Source organism: Pistacia vera, unplaced genomic scaffold, assembly GCF_008641045.1.
Source record: "Pistacia vera cultivar Batoury unplaced genomic scaffold, PisVer_v2 Contig426, whole genome shotgun sequence".
Taxonomy (NCBI): Eukaryota; Viridiplantae; Streptophyta; class Magnoliopsida; order Sapindales; family Anacardiaceae; genus Pistacia; species Pistacia vera.
The window spans coordinates 51087-68688 of record NW_022196253.1 but is presented as its reverse complement, the minus strand read 5'-3'; the positions used below and the strand labels follow the sequence as shown (position 1 = coordinate 68688).

The 17602-nt window shown below is 36.0% G+C and overlaps 4 protein-coding genes across 5 annotated transcripts; 2 read left to right on the top strand and 2 right to left on the bottom strand.

The window, feature by feature from the left end:
- Nucleotides 1-1742: 1742 nt before the first annotated feature.
- LOC116143121 (ketol-acid reductoisomerase, chloroplastic) lies at nucleotides 1743-5630 on the top strand. Its single transcript, XM_031428535.1, has 10 exons — nucleotides 1743-2058; nucleotides 2164-2256; nucleotides 2540-2605; nucleotides 2739-2879; nucleotides 3368-3595; nucleotides 3685-3802; nucleotides 3880-4019; nucleotides 4144-4311; nucleotides 4504-4659; nucleotides 4980-5630. The coding sequence occupies exons 1-10, from the start codon at nucleotides 1771-1773 to the stop codon at nucleotides 5346-5348; spliced, it is 1767 nt and encodes a 588-aa protein (XP_031284395.1). The 5' UTR covers nucleotides 1743-1770; the 3' UTR covers nucleotides 5349-5630.
- Nucleotides 5631-6353: 723 nt separating this feature from the next.
- LOC116143131 (senescence-specific cysteine protease SAG39-like) lies at nucleotides 6354-7489 on the bottom strand. Its single transcript, XM_031428545.1, has 2 exons — nucleotides 7048-7489; nucleotides 6354-6946 (listed from the first exon to the last, which is right to left on the bottom strand). The coding sequence occupies exons 1-2, from the start codon at nucleotides 7487-7489 to the stop codon at nucleotides 6354-6356; spliced, it is 1035 nt and encodes a 344-aa protein (XP_031284405.1).
- Nucleotides 7490-11295: 3806 nt separating this feature from the next.
- LOC116143127 (inactive TPR repeat-containing thioredoxin TTL3-like) lies at nucleotides 11296-15445 on the top strand. Of its 2 annotated transcripts, XR_004130089.1 has the most exons (8): nucleotides 11296-12455; nucleotides 13262-13457; nucleotides 13550-13731; nucleotides 13819-14152; nucleotides 14271-14475; nucleotides 14561-14667; nucleotides 14984-15186; nucleotides 15281-15444. XR_004130089.1 is itself a non-coding variant. In XM_031428540.1 (7 exons), the coding sequence occupies exons 1-7, from the start codon at nucleotides 11551-11553 to the stop codon at nucleotides 15134-15136; spliced, it is 2082 nt and encodes a 693-aa protein (XP_031284400.1). In that variant the 5' UTR covers nucleotides 11296-11550; the 3' UTR covers nucleotides 15137-15445. The 2 variants fall into 2 exon arrangements, 1 of the variants encoding a protein (XP_031284400.1); XM_031428540.1 differs by having other exon boundaries at nucleotides 14984-15445.
- Nucleotides 15446-16561: 1116 nt separating this feature from the next.
- On the bottom strand, nucleotides 16562-16972 carry LOC116143136. The gene has a single exon (XM_031428553.1). It carries the CDS (start codon nucleotides 16970-16972, stop codon nucleotides 16562-16564), a length of 411 nt encoding a protein of 136 aa, XP_031284413.1.
- Nucleotides 16973-17602: the final 630 nt, after the last annotated feature.

Here is a 17602-nt window from a genome sequence, read left to right as displayed (position 1 = left end):
GATGAAAAAGATGGCTTGCTTGATTGAATCTGTTGAATATGTGAGTTTATATACCGTTGACCAAGAGACAGATTGTAGCCGTTGGATTAGAGAATCATTGACGACCAGGATTCACTTAACCATGCTTAGAAATGACACCATCCAACTTAAACCCAAAGTGACATCATTTTCAAGCTTCCATTTCAACAACAACTCTAGTAAAATAAATATTAATCACCATAAAAACTTCTTATTAAAGATTACAAAAATGTTTTTAATCCAAAGCAATATAAAATAAATGTAACAGCAATTCTAGATTTAAGAATAACTTGGTGGTGCATTTAAAATTTTACATAATCCGCCATTAAAAATAAATCCATTTACTATTCTTAGTTTAAATCAATTAGCTTAGGGTTTTTTGTTTTTCTAGTTACATGGTTAGTTTGTGTTTAAAATGATTAATAATAACATCTTTCTTTAAATTTTTGAGTTCAAATTTTTGGATCACCTATTATAATAACATTACGACTTATCTAGTCTTTTGAACTTATAAAGTGTTCAATAGATCTATAAGATGCGCAAATTGGCCGTCAACGACTACAAGAACAAGAAAATAACACCCTCAATTAACGAGTAAAGACAAATTGAAGGTCTCGTCTAGTCCACTCAAATTTGGTGGGCACTGTTTTTCTACCCTCAACACCACACGTGAAGATATTATTTTATTAACAATAAAAAATGTACTTCAATTAAGAGATATTTTCCCTGTACGTGTGGTGTGTGTGACGTAGTAGTAGTACTAGCATTGGTGCCGATGCCCAATCCTAAATTAATCGTTCTCGTCTGAGGCTAGTTTTGTAATTTACCAAATGGTTTTTATTAAATTTGTAGAACTGATGATTTCTCATAAAGATGATATAATATTTTATTTAATAAGAGTAATGTTATATTTACATTACTCTTTACATCATTTTTATTACATCATGATGTGGCATATGCTACATCCACATAAATTTTTAATTATTTTGAATTTTTAATATTATAATAAAATTATTTTTACTAAAATAGTCATAGTGTAATGAAAATGGTATAAATGATGATGTAAATGTAGTATTATCCTTTCAATAAAATAAAACTATACAGTAGTTTAATAACTTTTTTATAATTGTACTTGTATTATATTATCCAATAAAGAACCAATATTACTTAAATTATATAAACATATTTAATGCTGTTGATGTATGTGGTCCGCATCAACCAATTTTGTAGTAATAATGACTTCATTTGATACAGGAGACATTTATACAAATTTTTCATATAAATAAATATAATATTATTTTAATTGATACATGATTCACTTATTTCACTGTCTATAAAGTCAATTTATAATATAGAAAATTTTGTACAAAGAGCTTCTGGGTAACCTTACTCTATTACTATTTTCTGTAATGCATCCAGTGTTTGGTTAATTTTTTTTTATATGTGATACTTATAACAATTACTAGGCTAGGGTACCCAGTACAGGAGTTGGTTAAATTTTTGTTAGGGGTTTTATAGCGTACAAAACCCTTGTTTTAATACAATCATACACCGCTTAATCCGACCCACCACAATCCAATCCGGCTGATCACTGGTTGTCAGTCACTGGCTCTAAGCAGTATCAAGAGGCCGGGGTGACTTGAACCCCAGGCGCACAATAGCAAATTGTAAACAATCACTCTCCTATAAAATCTCTCAAATGATTTCCTTCATTTCCTTTCCAGCTGTCTCTTATCTCTTAACTAGTCACGAATGGCGGCGGCTGCAGCGACATCCTTCACTCCCTCTCTCTCAACACCTGCAACATCTTCTTCTGAAACCCTAAAGCCAGCCTTCACAACTCTCAACCTAGGGTTTCTCTCGTCGACCTCAAAGTCATTGAGAGCTATGAAAGCTACCACCGGTGGAAATGGTGTCGGTGTGGGGTCAGCTCTCGGTGTGCGCATGGTGTCGATGCCGACGATTAAGACTCCTACCTCTCTCGATTTCGAGACCTCTGTCTTCAAGAAGGAGAAGATCTCTCTCGCTGGCCACGACGAGGTATAATTACACTTCAGTTTGTTTTTATTAGTTTTTGTTTGTTTGTGATTGTGTTGTGAGATTTGATAACTAAATATTAATATATGGAATTTGTTAATTTTGTAGTACATTGTGAGAGGAGGAAGGGATTTATTCAAGTTGCTGCCTGATGCATTCAAGGGGATTAAGCAGATTGGCGTTATCGGTTGGGGTTCTCAGGTATTTTGAACATTTTCTTAATCAGCATTTTACTTTGAAGATACGCATCTTTGGGGCGTTACATTTAATTGTTATGGTGACTGTGGAATTTTTTCCAGTACTATTATCTAACCTATACTTATTGAAAATATTGATTCATAGGATGGCTAATGGATCTGTTAATTTTTTTTGCATGTGTTATAAAATTATACAGCCGAATCATTTATATTGTTTTTCGCTTGAGTTCTCGTGGCTATCTTATTCTGCATGTTAAAGCTACCTTGCTCTCTTTTTTTCTGTTCAGGGACCTGCTCAAGCTCAGAATTTGAGGGATTCCCTTGCAGAAGCAAAATCTGATATTGTTGTCAAGGTAATCTCTAATTGCATTTTATTTTGATCGATTTTTCATTAGTTTTTTAGCTGATTATCTCCTTGTGCTCTTTGAGTTAATTCTTTTGTCTGAGTCTGTATTTCCTTTCCTTTGTTTGCTTTATACATCATAGATTGGGCTTAGGAAGGGCTCTCGTTCTTTTGCTGAAGCTCGTGCTGCTGGCTTTACTGAAGAGAATGGAACTTTGGGTGATATATGGGAAACTGTATCTGGCAGTGATCTGGTGTTGCTATTGATTTCTGATGCTGCACAGGTTGGTTTAGCATACTCTTGATTTGTGTTAAAATATTAGCTGATTTGAATGGTGCTTACAGGACTGAACAATTCTGTGATTTTTCTGTTTTTATATTGGTTGCCATGGTCCAAAAATACGTCTATGTATTCAAATTACCAAGATACTATAGTCATAAGTAATAACAAAGATAGTAGGTTTTTTTATTTTATTTTATTTTATTTTAAATGCTGAGTTCCTTGCTGGTTGTATGCCTATTCTGTTTTGTTTCTCTATGTGAAATGATTGAAATTCTATCTGCAACTGGAGAGTGTGGACTAGGGAAATGAAGGTGAAATGCTAGAAATTAAATATATAAGGTTGTGCCCTTTCCTCCTTCCCATATATCACTAGAACTGAAGGAACTTTGTTGCTTTTTGTTGAAAGGTTCTACTGTTCTGCTCTTGATGATGTTTGGTTCTGTCATTTATTATTTTGTGCGGGGGATCTGATTTAATATTATTTTGCAGGCAGACAACTATGAGAAAATTTTCTCTCACATGAAGCCAAACAGCATCCTTGGACTTTCCCATGGTTTTCTTCTTGGGCATTTGCAGTCTATGGGACTTGATTTCCCAAAGAATATTAGTGTGATTGCTGTGTGTCCCAAGGGAATGGGTCCATCTGTGAGGAGACTTTATGTTCAAGGCAAAGAGATTAATGGTGCTGGAATTAATTCCAGTTTTGCAGTCCACCAGGTTTGCTCTCTACTCATGTGCCTGTAGGTTTTGTGCCCTGTAACCCAATCTATTTAGCAGACTTTAGGTACTAAATATTATGTTCGCAGGATGTTGATGGCAGAGCCACTGATGTTGCCCTGGGATGGTCAGTTGCCCTGGGTTCTCCTTTCACATTTGCCACCACTTTGGAGCAGGAGTACAAGAGTGATATCTTTGGGGAGCGGGGTGAGTGCTTTTCCCACATCTCTAATTTTATGAACTTAATTCTCAATTTCTGACATTTGCTTCTCTATGGATTCTAGGCATTTTACTTGGTGCTGTTCATGGAATTGTGGAGTCCTTGTTTAGAAGGTACACTGACAATGGAATGAGTGAAGATCAGGCTTACAAGAATACTGTTGAGTGCATAACAGGAATTATATCAAAGACCATCTCAACTCAGGTAGCCTTGTGATGAAATTGTAGAATTTGTTTTCTCTACACACATAAAAACAGTTGCTTCTTTCCTTTGATGGATGTGTCTTTCACAGTGTAACCATTTCCAATTTTGTATTTTCTGTTAACAGGGTATGTTGGCTGTTTACAACTCCCTGTCTGAAGAGGAGAAAAAGGAATTCGAGACAGCTTATAGTGCCTCATACTATCCTTGCATGGACATCTTGTATGAGTGCTATGAAGATGTAGCCAGTTGTAGTGAGATCCGCAGTGTTGTCTTGGCTGGGCGTCGGTTTTATGTAAGTTACTATACTATAACTTGGATCAATTTGAAGTAATTGTCAACTCTGATCTTTTAATTGGTTTTAAGTAATATTATGTTCAAATAAAACTGATTTTTGAAGTAGTTGTCAACTCTGATCTTTTAATTGGTTTTAAGTAATATTAATGTTGAAATAAAACTGATTTTTGGATATGCTTTTGATTTATAGGAAAAGGATGGTCTACCAGCTTTCCCAATGGGAAAAATTGATCAGACTCGCATGTGGAAAGTTGGTGAGCGAGTCCGATCAGCACGGCCAGCTGGTGACTTAGGTCCGTTGTATCCCTTTACTGCAGGTGTCTATGTGGCTTTAATGATGGCCCAGGTATGGGGATCCCCTTTAGAGTAATTTGTGATATTGTTAGTTACTTGAACAGGAATATAGTGGCTAAATACCCTTTTCCATGGGATAATTCTGTGGAATGCTCTCTTGAAAAAAGAAGAGATTATTTAAAAAAAAAAAAAAAATTGACATTATTTAAAAATTTTAAATAATCTTTAATGGATACAATCAACTTTGGTAGCTCTGGAATTCAGTATTCTGAGAATTTTAAATTGACTTTTCGTGATTATAAGGTTTGTAGATTTAGATCCTTCACTTCATTCTGTTTAGTGATATCCTACTTTTGGATTTAAAATTTCCAGATTGAAATCTTGAGGAAGAAAGGGCACTCATACTCTGAGATCATCAATGAAAGTGTGATCGAGTCTGTAGATTCATTGAACCCATTTATGCATGCTCGTGGTGTTTCTTTTATGGTGGATAACTGCTCTACAACAGCTCGGCTAGGATCAAGGAAATGGGCCCCTCGTTTTGATTACGTCCTCACGCAACAGGCTTTGGTGGCAGTGGACAGTGGTGCCCCCATCAACCGAGATCTCATCAGCAACTTCCTTTCAGATCCAGTGCATGGAGCCATTGAAGTCTGTGCTCAATTGAGACCTACCGTCGACATTTCAGTTCCACCAGATGCAGATTTTGTGCGTCCAGAGTTGCGTCAATCTAGCAATTAAGTCCTGGAGCAACCTTTGGCTTGAAGTAGCCAACAAAATTCCCTCTACAGGGATATTCGGGGCAGAAACCTTGTGCTATCTATGAGCTGTAGTTGTATTTATCTATCTAGTTTGCTTTGTTAAGTGGTATTCTATATATGTAGAACGACACTATTATCTATGAGTTTGATGTTGGAGGAGATGTGGAAATGCTTTCTATATTTGGGGTGAGAGAAGTCCCGAGTAGAGAGTGCGTTTTATAATAGTTCATGCATTTCAATGAGTAATATCTTTTTCAGAAAAGGGTTGCTTTTCGGGTTTTTCTGTTTTTCTTTTTTTTTTTTCGTTCCCTCTTGCAGCCCATTTGAGAATAAAGGAGGCAGATCATAATTCATAAGGGAAAGAGAAGCATATATACTTTGAAAGATTTTAACAAACTAATAGGAAGATCTCCTTTTGCAGTCAGAATTTACTTAATTTTACTGATTTCATGGTGGACTCGATATAAAGAGTGTAAGTTATTTTCAACGTTCTCTCCGTTTATCTTTTTCTTCTCAGAAATTTAAGCGGAATTAAGAAAATAAATGTTTTGAGAATGTTAAATCAAGTACTTATACGTTTTTATTGATACGAATTCTTCGTGCAAGTAGAGTTCGTTCTCCTAGCTTACAAGTGTTTAGTGTTTACATCTAGTTTTGCAATTTCTTGCTAACGAGTACTATGATCCCGATTTCTTTATATATAACGTAAAATTCTTTAAAATTTGGTTGAAAATGGAGTTGAGTATGATGAACCAGGATTCTGAAACAAAGGCTAGAAAGAAACTGCAACGATCTTCATACGTTTATACAATGACAGTTCTACATATTCATTTCAGGTACATAAGTTTCTTCTGAGATTCTGAACAGCCAAAACTTGGCAATAGAAGGCTAGAAGACAGTACAGGAGGCATATATAAAGAGTAGTAGTCTACATATAGGAATTGAAATAGACGGCAGCTGCCCTTTAATTTCGATTATAATAATTTTATGCAGTGGGGTAAGAGGCTTCCATAGCTATACCACAAAGCCCTTCCTTAGCAGCAATACCTCTTTGCATCATAATGTATCCTCCTTCTCCCCACCCTGTGCCCCATGAGTTCTTCACCAGCCAATACTTGGTCCCATCACTGCTCACTCCATAACCGACAGCAGTAACTCCATGGTCTAGTTCAGTTCCACACTGACCTGTAAACACACCGCTCGAATAAAACTGGAAGTCAAAACCTCCAGCATCAATGGCAACAGAAATCGGTTGATTAGCTACAGCCTTCAATAGTGCCGCTTCGCTATTGGCTGGCACATCCTCGTATCCCTTTATTTTGGCTGCACGACTAGCCTCCTTGCTAGCACTGCATTTTCCATCCACTCCCTGGTATGGGTAGGTCGTTTCTGATGCTATCCCATGATTCTGTAGGATAAATTTAAAGGCATCGTCCATTAAACCACCATTACATCCTTCATCCTCGCCCTTGATGTCACAGTCTACCAACTCTTGCTCAGACAGAGATACTAATTTTCCAGTTGTTAGCTGATTAATTCCTTCAATAGCCGCAACTGCTGAAAATGCCCAGCAACATCCTGTGTATCCATCACACACAAGAGTTAGAATTTAGAAATTAAGATTGTTATTTTTCTAACACAAAATTTCGCTTCATTAAATATATATATATATATGTTACCGCATTGTCCTTGGTCTTTGACGGGTGTTACAGCGCCTTTCTTTCTCCAATCCATCGAAGGCGGCACTGCAGTAACGTTTTCATATTTGAATGAAGCTGTCTTTGTTAATTCAGAGCACATATGGCCCTTAAATCTATTTCGTGTGGCTTTGAACTCTTCGTTTGTAAGATCAGCAAATCCATTGACGCCTAGTTTGTAAGATTTGTCATTGGCCTTGTTGAAAGCCTCGATACGTGCCACATTCTCCTTGAAAATATTGTAGCGCTTCTCCTTCTCATTGGCGTCCTTGTACACACGCCCATAACCAGCCATCCATTCTTCATGCCTCTCGTACATTGATACATCCTGGAGACTACGAGACATGGCCTGCGGAGCCCAAGCTCCCAGTACGAAGATCAAAGCAAAGCAAAGGAATTGGAACTGCTGGTTTCTGAATCCCATTGTAGCTTTTCTTGCTGCAAGTAACTATAGATGAATTGAAGTAGTGAGTGAATATGCACTTTCTTTTGACATTTATATAGAAATTTTCTTCTCCAAATTCATGTTCTGTGGTGTGAAGTTTTGTCCGGGAAGGCCTATTACACATCAGCGTGCCGGATAAAATTTGATGATTTGATCTGATTACTTATTGTTCCGTTTGAGCCACACTCCGCAAACTTGTCGCTTTATATGAAAATGAGTTGACGCATTGGAGTTTAATTACATAAAACCAAAAGGAATAAAAAGAAATGATATGTGGTGTGCCGTTTCATTCATTCATGTAAATATTTCAACATCCCAATCACATGCAACAAATGATCGATGTATCTAAAGCATCATAATAAAACATGAATAGAACTAGAACCATCAGCCTCAAAGAATCATATACATGATCCATTATTAACCCTTAAGTATTGGTTATAGTTCCTTGATGTAAAGTTGCAGAAGTTGTGTTTATGATGATATGAAGTGATGCAATTAACACACTGAAAACAAAGAATTATTCTGAACCCATCTCAAATTTTCATCCTAAATAAGCTGTCATGCAATATTATATTTTATAATTTATGGATTTGGCTAAGTTCTAAATGCTCATAAATTACAAAGCACACTCCTTGTGATCCCCACTATTCTGGCCACTGATTGTTTAGGAGCACTCAAATTTCATCACAATCATTTGAATCACATGGATGGCATGTACAGTCTCTTTCTCAAGCAAATTCCATCTTCATTAATAATCTCCTCAATTTTGGGCCTAGTTCAGGCCTGCATCCATATTAAATCAAAATTCAAAACCACTTCTTCATGTGAATCAACTTCATCTTTAATATTAATAATATTGCTTCGTATTTAGCACGAAAAAGATAAAGAGTGGTGTCGTTTTGTTCAGCTTCATTGGCAGATGCTTCCAAAATGGTTCATATTTTGACAAAACACTCAGACTTTCCAAGTTCATTTCAACTCTCAAGGCCCCCAGTAAACAGTTCCGTACAAATTTGTTAATGAATGACAGAATGAACAAATTAAAAAATAGGTGTAAGAACTCCATCCAATAGATTGGAATGTTTTTTTTTTTTTTTTTTTTAAATTCATAATTACCACTTGCAAATAAATTGAAGAAATGGAAAACAGTTTGATGAGGATGGATATAGGTGGAAGTGGGTCCTTTTTTTACTTTAATTTAGTGAAGTACAAGGATACCATAATCCAAGCCTTTTGTTACTTAAATTAAGCCTAGCTGTTGATCATGTGACCAATTTTATGTTAATAACAATTCTCAAACTGGACCCCCATGATCTTAGAAGATCATAAATGGAAAACACCATATCCCATTACCATCATCACCACTCAATCTTCTATTCTCATTATATAATAAGCTTGAAATTCTTCTGCTTCATGATATTTCAACTTTATTGTATTTTTTTTTTTTTTAATAATTGGGGATGTTCGAGTCAATTTGTGTACACCTCTACTTATCTTTTGAAGTTAACGATCAAATAAGCTTACAGTGGTACTCCTATTAAGAGCCGGATGGATTAAAATAATACACTCAAAAGTTCTAATTGTTCGCTTGATCTTCCAATGATGATTAATGTTACTGTATTACCTATGACATCTTTTTAGTTTTAGGAGAGTTTAGATGCAAGAAATATAAATGATTATAATTCTGCAGCTAAAGATAGAAAGACACAATCATATAAATTATTAAAAAAGTATTAATTTTCTCAAATTTAAGAAAGCCCAGAAAAAAAGAAAAGAAAAGTAAAGGAAGAGATGGGTGTTGCTGCTGCTAACTCTTTCCAAATAAAAAAGAAAGAACAGTAATAACTGAAAAGTTATTCCATGATTTACCTTTTACTTTCTAACAACTAAAAGTAACTGCAAAAAACAATTTGATGTCCTTGACAAATTTTGGTTTAAAAGTGTGTACAAAGAATAAAATAAAAATTATCATAAATGAAGTGTTAGTGAGTAGTGGATATTTATTTTGTGACAAAATTACTTTAAAACCCCTCGATGTATGCCCTAAATATGCTGTCTCGGAAAAAACTCCTAACTCCCTGCTGTTTGTCAGGAGCTATTTCTGAAACGAAAGGGGTTTTGTGATTAAGATATACTTTGGGGGGTTCAAAAATATTTTCTGTCGTTTTCTCAACCCTTAATACTCAATCTAACAAACTATCCTATAAATTAATTTTGTATCCGTATCTTATTCAATAAATATTTATTTGGGAATAAGATAAACTAATATATATTAAAGCTGTAAATGTATATTCAAATTCTAAGGAAAACAATAATTCTTAGTCACAATTACAACGTACAATGTCTAAAATAAATAAAACAATTTAAATTGTAAATTTCTGATTTCTGAAACGCAAAAATATTTACTTTGTAATTATAAATTTACTGAATTATCAAAAACAATTTCGCCCTAAGAAATTGCAAAAGCCGAGCCGAGCTGAGCTGAACCTGGGAAAGTGAGCGGGAAGCAGGGAACATGATTGGGATTTGGAAAAAGAAAAGAAAATAAAAAGTGATAAGGAATTAGGACGTGGCTGTTTCTCTGTAGTCAACATCAAGTCTAACTCGGCTCGGCTGAAGAACAAAAAAAATATTCCTAAAAGAAAATGAAAATATTCTGTCAACGTTAATAGACGGCGTCAATTTGATGAGTGTCTGATGTGCTTAGCTGGAGGCCGCTGGGGAATGCTATTGCTTAGGGTTCCCTGAATGGCCCAGCTGGCACGGCACTCTGCACATGGCCAGCTGCTCCTGTCTCCATTTCAGAACCCTTTTTTATCCTCGTTTGATTTCATCATTCACATCTTTACCCTTCTTCCAATCACCATTTTCATAGGAAAACTCATTTAAACCTTCCCTCACATTTGTTGTTTTTGTTTAATTTATCTAAGTAGAAAAAAGGTGGAATTGGTGGCATGTCTGGTAATGTTATGGAAAGAGATGCTGGTGGTTTTGGATATTAATAAATAGAATAGGATGGTTACGTTAAACATAGAAGTTTGGTGGCCAATTATAGACATTATTAACTTTACTCTTGCAAATATGTAGTGATGGTCCTCGTAATTGAGGAAATATTCGGTGATCAATATACTCCCATAATTCAACATCTATTTGAGGACCACTTTTTAATTTAATTAAATAAATGGACAATATTTATGATTTATTTTTACACTAGTATGAAGTAAATAAAAAGAAAAAGAAAATGGTTCTAGTCAGTGATTAGCTTAATTTTTTAATAATCCCAAATTACTTATTTGAAATTTCCTTTTTAAGGGAACCAATCTTATATAAATTTAACAATACGAAATATAAAATCCAAATATTTTAAATTAAGAATAAATTGGTAAATGTGAAAAACGGAGTTAGGGTAAGTAGAGAAATGTGGCAAGTACGGAATGGTGTAAGGAGCTAAATTTAATTAAAAAAGGCAATTTCTGGATTTTGAATAAGTAAATGGAAGTTTTCTCGGTAATGATACATGATTATGGATTTTGTTAATGTATTGCTTTTGGTTTGCCCCTAAAATCGCGAGCAAGAGCAAGAGTTGTGTTGAATTCAATTCAAATAAATGGAATTTGCTGGCAAATTAAAGAGTGGCGTAGTGGACTCGCACAAACATCAATTTTAATTATTTTTATCTGACAATCTTTCTTTTAAAATAATCCCTTTTGTAAAATGAATTAATTTGGATGAAAAATAAAAACGGAGCCGTAGAGGAAAGAGAGGGAGGGGAAGCTTGGAGCTGTCTCGTGAAGGAGCAGGGGAGGTAAACTGTAAGGGAGTGAGTAGTGAAGATCACTATTAAAACCTCATTCTCTCTCACATTCATTCTTTGCTTCCTCCTTTAATATCACGAGATCCCCATCTTTCCTTTCTTTTTCTTTTCTTTCTCTCCTTCATGTTTTCTTCACAAACTCTCTCTTCTTCTACTTTCACTGTATTCTTATAGAGAGAAACAACGAACCGAACCGAACCAAACCTGAGTGTCTGTTTAATCTATAATGTCACATTCAAAGAAATCCTTACAAGACATAAACTTTGATTCTCTAACCAACCGATTCGCTGACTCACTCACCTTTAATGACGACAACAACAAGCCAGATTTCAAAGAGCTCGATCTGGGTTCGCCGGTTTCACCTTTGTTAACCCGTGGCTCTGTTAGTAACGCCAATGGTGTCACTACATCAACCAGCAGCTCCAGCTCCTCTGGTTCAGCCTCAGGCAAAAGCAATACCAATACCACCCCTCAATTGCCTAAAAACAAAACAAAAAATCACTCCGGCGAGCTCTCGGGCTCACCCGGATCCGGCCCTACTCCACGTAACTTGAAACCGGGTCACCGGAGATCAGTCTCTGCTGGTCCACCATTGATCTATTCTGGTTCCAGTTTCAGTACAGTGAGCAGTAGTGCCAGTATCTATAACGGAAATGGAGCACATTCAGTTTCTTCAAATCCCAACGCCGCAAGTGTGCTCCCAAGTGGCAACATTTGTCCATCTGGGAAGATCCTCAAAACTGGCATGGCTTGTCGTGTCTCTACCCGAACTGACACGTTGGGTACGGGCACGGGAAACTATGGACACGGCAGCATAATGCGCGGTCATAGCAATAATAATAACAATAATCATAATTATAATAATGCGAAATTAAGTAATGTAGTGGATGCAGAGGAGGTGAAGAGGGCGGGCAATGAGATGTATAAAAGAGGTAATTTTGTTGAGGCTTTGAAGTTGTACGATAAGGCCATATCCATGTCGCCTGAAAACGCCGCGTATAGGAGTAACCGGGCGGCGGCTTTGACGGCAATGGGGAGGTTGAGTGAGGCTGTTTCGGAATGTGAGGAGGCTGTGAGATTGGACCCTGCTTATATGAGGGCTCACCAGAGGCTGGCTTCTCTTTATCTTAGGTGAGTTTGTTCGTTTCTTGCTTAGTTTTCTGTTCTTGTGTAATGAAGTGTTTTATTTTTTTTTTTTCTTGGAAGAAATGTTAATGTTAATGTTGTTGGTTTGTTGCGTTTTTTTGTTCTTGGATTTAGTGTTGCGTTTCCTATTGGTTTTGCCTTGGATTGGATCTGTTTCCGTGGGCTTCTCTCACGGGCATTGTGATATTGGTGTCTGTTTGCTCTGGCTTTAGGATCAGCTTCTGTGTTATCTTCCATTGGTGAATTTTCTTTTTTGTTTTGGTCATATTAGGATATTAGATCTTATGTTTCTATTTTCCCACTTACCGGTCTTGTTTCATTCTTTTTTTTTAAGTTACACGTTTAGATTGATTTGGTGCTTGAATTGCTAGCTGTCTAGAGTTGTTAACAGTACCTATCATTTATAGGAGTGTTGAATAGGTTGATCTGGTTGGTTTCTTGGATTTAAGTGGTTGAAATGTACGGTTCATTTTACTTTGCTATGTGATTGGTTCACTTTATAATTTTCCTTTGGCTTTCACATCAATCGTCTAGATATTCTAGTGCTCTTCGAGAATTCTTTTTATCATTTTTGTTTTCTATTCTAACTTGTCTTCTTCCACTCAACTTTAAGATTGTCATAGGTTATCTAGTTATGCTTGATGTGCTACCTTTCAGTTTTCTAATGCATTTAATGGATCTTCATGCTTCTCTCCAATTTAGGTTCATATGATTTTCATGAACACCTTGTTTTTCAATGTTTAAGCATCAATTTTTATGAAGCAGCAATTTTAACTGGGTTACCTTTTCAGATTAGGGCAGGTTGAGAATGTCCGACGTCACCTCTTTTTCCCTGGGCAACACCCGGATCCTGCTGAGTTGCATAAGTTGCAATCATTTGAGAAGCATCTAAATCGATGTGCAGATAGCAGGAAGATTGGCGATTGGAAGAGCGTTGTCAGGGAAACTGATGCAGCGATGGCAATTGGAGTAGACTCCTCTCCTCAGGTGTAACTACTATCCTGACCTTTTTTTTCTTCTTCTGACTGATATAGAACTAGATTTCAGATTGCCTGAACATTTTAGAATGAAATTTACAGCTTGTTGCATGCAAAGCTGAAGCCCTGTTGAAACTCCACCAAATTGAAGATGCAGACTTTTGCCTGTCAAACATGCCCAGATTTGAACATTATCCTCCTACATCACAAGTCAAGTTCTTTGGTATGGTTGCAGAAGCTTACGTGCTCTATGTCCGAGCACAGGTTGAGATGGCACTGGGAAGGTGAGCTCTGAACTATGAATGTTGAAATTCATTTTCTTTTCCATATTTATTTGGGGTAAGTGAGAGTAGATGATAGATGTGGTGCAGATTTGAGAATGCAGTTTCCGCCACAGAGAAAGCTGAACTTATTGATTGCAACAATTTAGATATTGCAACATTGTTAAAGAATGTGAAAATGGTGGCAAGGGCTCGTACTCGTGGTAATGATCTTTTCAGTTCTGGAAGATATGCAGAAGCCTGCTCAGCTTATGGGGAAGGCCTCAAGTATGATACTTGCAACTCTGTTCTCTATTGTAACAGAGCAGTTTGTTGGTCCAAGCTTGGGTTTTATGAAAAATCCATAGAGGACTGCAATGAAGCCCTAAAAATTCAACCAAATTACACAAAGGCTCTTCTTCGCAGGGCTGCCTCGAATGGAAAGGTGAATAGAAATATTGCTTTTATGTTAGTATTTTTTGTGTGTTTTACAATTTACATAGTATTTTCTTTCTTTGTAAGTCTCTAATTGATTTTTGCATCTTTTGTAATTGGCTTTGTAGCTTGGGCGGTGGTCAGAAGCTGTCAGAGATTATGAGGTGTTGAGGAAAGAACTTCCTGGAGATAATGAGTTTGCTGAATATCTGCACCATGCACAGATTGCATTGAGGAAATCTAGCGGTGAGTTCACAAATAATATGAAATTGGGTGGTGAGGTAGAAGAGGTTTCAAGCTTAGAAAACTTTAAAGCTGCAATATCATCACCTGGTGAGATGTCTCTTGACTTAGTGTTATTTGTTTGTCTCTTCTCTTGTGCTATGCAGCATAACTCATCTTTGTTCCCCGATTTCAGGTGTTTCCATAGTTCATTTTAAAGTAGAGTCCAGTGAAAAATGTGAAGAAATATCCCCATTCGTAAATACACTCTGCATCCGATATCCATTGGTGCATTTCTTTAAGGTAGGTAATTTAATAATCTTCACTTGCCCTTAGTTGACTGGATCAGTACTCTTAATTATAAAAGTTTTCTTTAAATGAGTTTAATTGCATCATCTTTGCCATTTTTAGTTTTTTACCCATATATTTTCTGTTGGCTTATGAATTCAACCTTTTGAACGAGTTCTGACTTTGTTTGTGTAGGAATTAAATGGTTTGGGGATTCTAAATGTTCTTAACCAAAGAATAAAATAAAATACTAATTTACCAAAATAATTCAAACATGGATGTTATCTAAAATAGATATGTAAATAGTTTTGGTTTTTTTGACATATTGAAGGTGGATGTCGAGGAGAGCTTGGCAGTAGCGAAAGCGGAGGGAATAAGAACCATTCCAACTTTTAAGATTTACAAGAATGGGGATAAGGTGAAGGAGATGATCTGTCCAAGCCATCAAATCTTGGAGGAATCAGTGAGAAGTTATAGTCTATAGAATACATATTCATTCATGTTTTGTGATGGCTCAAGTCCCCACATCCAATGGTAATTTTCCAGTGAATTTATTCATCAATTCAATATTCATACTAGGACTACCAATTTTTACCTGTGACATAATCATGCTATATAATAGTTTCAGGAGTTTCAAGGCAATGAAAAACTAAAAGAGAGAAAATAGCTCCTTTAGTTCACATTTGAAATTATTTATTCTTTTCTTTATATATATAAATATATATACTTTCTGCTTTAATCCTTCAATTTTAAAGCCATTATTAGCTCTCTTTTTTTTTTCCTTCACCTTTCTTTAGAACAAACTTTTGCTTACATATGATGCTAGATTTTTTTTAGTGTCTGAAGAAAAGCTGGAAAAAAGCATTACAATTAAATTATATGATCCCCTCTAGTTTTGATGTGTTGTTGATGGAGAGAGATGGGGAGATGTGATCTGGCTGGTTGGTGACACTGTTGAATTGTTGGATTCCTGCTGGATTGTACTGAAAAAAGAGGGTGAATTATTGATGTGTTTTTTTATCCCTTAAAATCTTCATGTTAACTTCTTCACCTTTTTCTGCCTCCTCAATATTCGTTTTCACCCAGCTGAGCTGAGTTTTCTCCTGTCTGGCTTTAACTATAATTCTCTTAATTTATATTTCTTTTTACCCAGATGCATTTCGTCAGGATCGAGATAAATCCAGTCATTCCAAAATATTAGAAATTAATTAAACGAGGAAATTATTTTACTTAATTAATTTAACTCGTGAATTACTTTAAACAAGATTGTGGAATGCAGACTGGAGGAACCCACAGAAAGCTACAAACAAAATCTTGCTTGTAAATTTTGTGAAAAATTACCATTAATTTTTTGATATTTTAGAGTATTCTTTCTTTTGTTAAAGCGGGAGTCGATAAAATGTACCGAAATTAACAAAATGGTTTTGGACTCCTGTATTTCGAAGCCAACAATTTGGGTTTAGGCTCATTACGAAAAATGCCCTTGCCTGACTGGATGATAGGTACTTGTTTTACTTTAAAGTTTAAACAGGAAGGAGGGAGAGAGATCCAAGGAGATGGTCATTTTCGTACGGTGTGTACGTATATAGGTTAGTGTGGTTGTTGGAAGGCAGGAGAGGCCAGTCTCCTCTGGTAAATATGACCGTTCTGTTCTGTTTGATTCTCCTTGAAATACTAAAGCAACTTTTTGATTTTGGTGATGGTGCCACATCATCACCATCACCGATCATGCATATATATATTAGATCAAATTAAATTTGAAGTAGAAATTAATTCTAGTTTTTATTCTCCATATAAACAAGAGTGATTTTCAAAGAAACCCTTTAAGAGAAGCCTGGTATTTATATATAAACAGGCCTCATCGATCACAACAGATACAGAAACACAAGGACAAGCATTGATTAATTAATTACTGGCCAACATCAAATGCTTCAACAGGGAAAGTCTTGGTGATGCCAGCGAGACTTTTGAAGTGAATGTTGCCGGTTGGTGGATCATCAACTTTGATTTCACTAACAGGAGGCCAAAGCATGAGCTCTTTGGCCTTCACTCCCTTGAGCTTCTTGATCTTCTTCTTCTCAATATACCCATTTATTTCGGTATCATAACTCACGAGCTTCGTTATCATTTTGAACTCATGCTCCACTTTATTTTGTTGCACGATCCACATGTACCCGGTTTCTTTCACATACCCAACTTCGATTACGTTGGCCAGAGGGAGAAGCCCCGCTGGGAGTTGAAATTCTTGAAGAAGAGAGACTGCCAATTGCAGGCCTTCTTCATGCCCTTTCTTCACAATGCCTCCTTCTTTCTCTGCCATTGCTTAACTTAAATTTTTCGTATTTTGTGATAACAAGAATTAGGAAGCTTGTTTATATAATAGTTAAAATTTTAGATTAAGAGAATATGACAAAATTAGTGGGGTGAAAACGAAGCGCTTGTTTCTTTGTGATATTCGTCCAATCTTTTCCTGTTTCATATAATTTTCCTCCCACTTGTCAGTAACCTTTTGTCCAAATTAATTTATAAGCTAACCCTACCTCGGGTTGAACCACTGTTCATACTTAGAGAATTACAAGTCCCATTAATCTTGAAATTTGATTAGCTACCTCAGCTAATATAATAGACTTCAAAGTTGTTAATTATCTTCTACCATGGCGACATTTTGATGAGACGAGGTGCTGTGCCACGTCAGCTAATATACACAATCGCGTTACCGCGTCTGTTTTAAATTTCTAATATAACGTGAGCTACTAGTACTAGTGGAGAAGCGAGCGACACAAAAATGAAAGCGAGAAAGGAGAAGCTATCGATGGAAACATAAATTGTTTTTGTTCTCTCACACAAGCAAGCAGATCTCAAAGTCGATTTTCTCAACCAGGTTTACTTTTCGAAATTCATTTCTGGTCTGGTGACTACTCAATTAATTGTTATTTTATTTTGCAGATCA